The following is a 3,930-nucleotide window of genomic DNA, read 5'->3' as shown; positions in this document are numbered from 1 at the left end:
GGGGGGGAGGCGTCGCCGAAGCGTGACTTGCCAGGGGCCCATTAAGTAGTATGGGAGGGTAGCCGTAGAGGCGGAACGCACCGCGGCGCGGGGGTACGGGGTGAGGGGGAGAGCGGCGGGCAGCGCGGCCGCGGCCAGGACGCCCTCGAGGAGGGGCGGGGGCGCTGCGCCATGAGTCCCGACCCCCGTGGGCACCCGTGGGCCGGGCTCGGTCGTCGCTGCATTTTCTCCCTGACGCGCTGCGGGCACCGCGACGACCCCGTTAACGTCCACCTTCATTGATGTGTGTCCGCCACAGGGAAGGCGCCGGCACCACCACCGCCGCCGCCGTCCTCGGCCCGGGAGGTGGGCGTCATCGGGCCGCCCATCGGACCGCCGGGGGGGCTCACCAGCCGCATGGAGATCATCTTGAAGAGCGGCGAGGAGAAGGAAGAGGAGGAGGAGGACCACGACGCGGTGAGTGTGAGCGCAAGCAGTGACTCGCTAATGCAGCGCCTCGCGTGTGAACGTCCGAGTGCACGCGCGCCGCGTGCGCTTCCTGCTGCAGAGTCCGACCGGAAACGCAACACGACTCACTGCGATATGCATTACTACTTTTGCTCCACCCACGTACACCTCTACACAGATTAGTTTAAAATTCTCGCACTTTTGTATTTCAATTAGAAGCCGTCATGCGAAAACAGTTTGCAATATAAAATGTTTCTAAAAGTTTACAACCGAACTCAATTGAACTCGAGCCCGTTTGTGTCCACAGAGCTCGGGCCTAGGCGACCCCACCGTGTCCAACAGCAGCAACGCCTCTCTGAGCCGGCCCGAGAGCGTGCGGACGGCGAGCCCCGGCGCCCGCAGCAGTGGTGAGTCCTTCGTTCATACATACATCTTCTCCTAGATCGAGGCCCTCTCTCTGCCGGGCCTGACTCAAGGGCTACTAACTTTAAAAAAAAACAAAAATAAAATCAGTCAACAATCTTTAAGAAATCGGTTTACATCTTGCAAAAATCAGAAAAAAAAATCAGAAAAATTCAGACATGTGAAAAAATCAGAAACAAATAAAATTTCATCAAAAATGAATACAAAACAGAAATAATTGTGTACGCTTGAATTTTTAGTGAGTACCTTATGACTAGTGAGAACCGCATGACTAATCGGGTGTTGCAGTGGTGGCGCTGGGCCAGGAGGCGGGCTGGGTGCGCGTGCTGACGGGGCGGCCGGGGGAGCGCGCCGAGCGCGGCGCCCTCGTGTACCTCACGCCCGCGACGGCCGTCCGGGACGTGAGCCGCGACCTGCTGCTGCCGCCGCACCTCACGCTGTGGGTGCAGCACGGCCGCGGCGCGCCCAGCCACCGGCTGCGCGCCGACGACAAGCCGCTCGTCATCCAGGACCGCTTCCTGCAGCGGCTCGGCTTCTCGGACCGCAGCCGGCGCGCCCGCCTCGGCATCGACCCCGAGCTCAGGCACCTCATCCGCTTCCACGTGGGTGAGTAGAGCAGCACAGTGAATGGACAAACAAAAAAAAAGGAAAAAGGTTGGAAAATTATGCGCATGAAAAAATAAAATTTTATTAAATGTTTTTTTTAAACCGCAGGAAGTACACCGCCTTTGGCCGAGGTGGCGGGCGCCACGCGCAGCGGCTCCCTGATGCTTCTCAAGGGCCTCGTCTTCCCGCACTGGAAGCGGCGGCCGGCGCTGCTGCTCGGCGACCGCCTCTTCCTCTACCCCGGTGAGTGATGAACCACGACCCCGGTGACCGCACCGGCGGCTCTCTCCGACATCACCTACATCGTCGTGCTCCTTCTATATCCACGCAGCCCCCGGGTCGCTGACGGCCGCCCCCGAGGAGCTCCGCGTCGAGTCCGTGTCCTCGCGGTCGCCGCGCGGCGGTCGGCTCGTGCTGCGCGTCGCGGCCCAGCCCAACGGCCCGCGCAGGCACGTCTTCCTGGGCTTCGGCAGCTGCTGGGAGCGCGACCAGTGGGCCGAGTGGCTACAAGAGGTGAGTTCAAATCGGATACTTGTACCTGAAAATTTGGAAACTTATTTTCCGAATAAATTGGGAACACTCAGAAAAAATTTAAACAAGAGAGACGTAGATCATAAAATTAATTTTGTGCTAAGGCTAAGGCCTTTAATGTTGTTGTGTCATTCGAAAAGTGCGTGCGTCATCATGACTAGAGTTGACAAGCTGGGAGGCCTCTCCCGTTACGAAAGTGCCTAGTTAAACTAATTCAATGCCCCATGGCGCCTGTCAAATAGGCAACGTCTTCCGTGTGGTGCATGCGTGTACGTCGGGGCGGCCTACCTCGAGTCTCGCAGGCGCCGAGCTCTCGTAATTAGCCGAACGTTCTAAGAAACTGATGTACCGTCGAGACGCGACCTCCAAGAAGAGCAGGAAAATTGCCAGTGCAGTGGTAGACTCATTTCAAAATAATAATCGTAGCCGAAAGAATTAGGAAATTAAAATGAATACAATCGAAGAGTTCCCAAAAAATGCTTCCCTAAAAAATTGATATCCTTAATACTAGTTCCACAAAACAGAGCGCCTCCGTCCCTGGTGGCCGGCGCCGCGGCACAGGCAGTAGGCAGCCCAACGGGCGTCGCGGTGCCTTCGCGCTCTGCAGCGCCGCGCGGCAGGCAACCCAACGTTGCCGCCCCCACCAGCACCCTCCCACGCACTCCCTCCGCCGCGAGGCAGGCGACCCTTCCTGCCGCCGCCCACGCTGCACTGCACTGGGCGCCGTGAGGGGTAGGCCACACCCGCGGCGGCGGCAACGCCATCGCCTCCCCGGCAGGTCGCGGCTGCGGCCGGAGACTGCGACGCGCGTGAGGGCGCAAAGATCCCCCCGCGTGACCTGGTACGCCAAAAAAACACTCTCGCCGTCGCTGAATCAGCCACTTTGTTTTGCGACTCTGAAATGCAAATGCAGGAAAAGTGCCGCAGGTCCTGCCTCGTCCTCGCCGAGTGGCAGCCGCTGCGCGACGCACGAAAAAACTATAAACGCGACGTTTTTCTCCACCAAAACACACTCTCGGAGCGCAGCAGTCCGCGGCAAGCTGTCGGCCCCCTCCGCCCCACCCTCTCTGCCCCACCCCTTCCGTCCCGCCCCCGCCCGCTCCCGCAGTTCGCGAGCGTCGTTTTCTTTGTCACTGGCCCGAATCCCTGACGACGGTCGCGTCTCGCGCGCCTCATCGTTGTGCTGAATCGGCTTTAGGCAGTAGCACACATCATGGGTCGGCCTGGTTACGACTATGAAGGTTCTTGACCAACGTTCTCTGTGGGTGAGCGGAACTGACCGAACACACAATGTTCGGTCGGATCGTCTACTCTGAACTCTGCGAAGTTCAGCCTGTTCAAGCTCTCATAGCGCCTGATAGGTAGGCAACATCTTGCCTGCAGTGCATGCGTGTACGGCGGGGTGGCCCACCCTAAGTCTCGCAGGCGCTGAGCTCCCATAATTTTGCTAAACAAATCTGAGAAAGAACGGACGCACCACCCCTTAAAACGCAATATGCCAAAGGTATGCACTTGGGTATGCATGATGGAACTCAAGATGGTGTCAAGACAACATGTCACACATTAGTTTTTTGTTCCTAGTGTTCAGCTCAATGTTTAATTTTCCCTTTTATACTGTGAGGTCGACGTCTCGAACGGGTACTGATCGCGAGAGTGATCGATAGAAGAAAGGGTCAGATTTAGGCCGGTCTGGCGAAGTGCCCGGCGGAGAGCGCGGCGGAGAGCGCGGGAGAGCGGCACGCGGCACGCGGCACGCGCGCGCGAGGGCCTCTCGGAGGCCGCGGGGCTGCGGGAGCGCTGGCGCTCGCACCGCGGTTGGTGGCGAGAGCGGCGTGGCGCGGCGTGGCGGAACGTTGCTGGAGCCGTGCGCGTCGCTCCGCTTGAGGTAACCCTCTTCTTGCACTCTGGAGCGGCTGGGGCACG

General features: G+C 59.2%; 1 protein-coding gene across 1 annotated transcript; it reads left to right on the top strand.

Annotated features, from left to right (window-relative positions):
• Positions 1-300: 300 nt before the first annotated feature.
• LOC127750045 (PH domain leucine-rich repeat-containing protein phosphatase 1-like) lies at positions 301-2,767 on the top strand. The gene is made up of 5 exons (XM_052270506.1): positions 301-456; positions 755-854; positions 1,159-1,476; positions 1,585-1,719; positions 1,808-2,767. Exons 1-5 carry the CDS (start codon positions 397-399, stop codon positions 2,209-2,211), a joined length of 1,017 nt encoding a protein of 338 aa, XP_052126466.1. The 5' UTR covers positions 301-396; the 3' UTR covers positions 2,212-2,767.
• The last annotated feature ends 1,163 nt before the right edge of the window (positions 2,768-3,930 follow it).

This window comes from Frankliniella occidentalis, unplaced genomic scaffold (genome assembly GCF_000697945.3).
Source record: "Frankliniella occidentalis isolate FOCC.00 unplaced genomic scaffold, Focc_3.1 Scaffold125, whole genome shotgun sequence".
Lineage (NCBI taxonomy): Eukaryota > Metazoa > Arthropoda > Insecta > Thysanoptera > Thripidae > Frankliniella > Frankliniella occidentalis.
This window is presented reverse-complemented; position numbering and strand designations above follow the sequence as displayed.

Bases quoted from the DNA above. Each gene is read 5' to 3' on its own strand.
- LOC127750045 (XM_052270506.1), top strand. From the start codon at position 397: ATGGAGATCATCTTGAAGAGCGGCGAGGAGAAGGAAGAGGAGGAGGAG. The intron at 457-754 runs GTGAGTGTGAGC...TTGTGTCCACAG, and splicing joins AGGAGGAGGACCACGACGCG to AGCTCGGGCCTAGGCGACCC. The intron at 1,477-1,584 runs GTGAGTAGAGCA...TTTAAACCGCAG, and splicing joins CCTCATCCGCTTCCACGTGG to GAAGTACACCGCCTTTGGCC.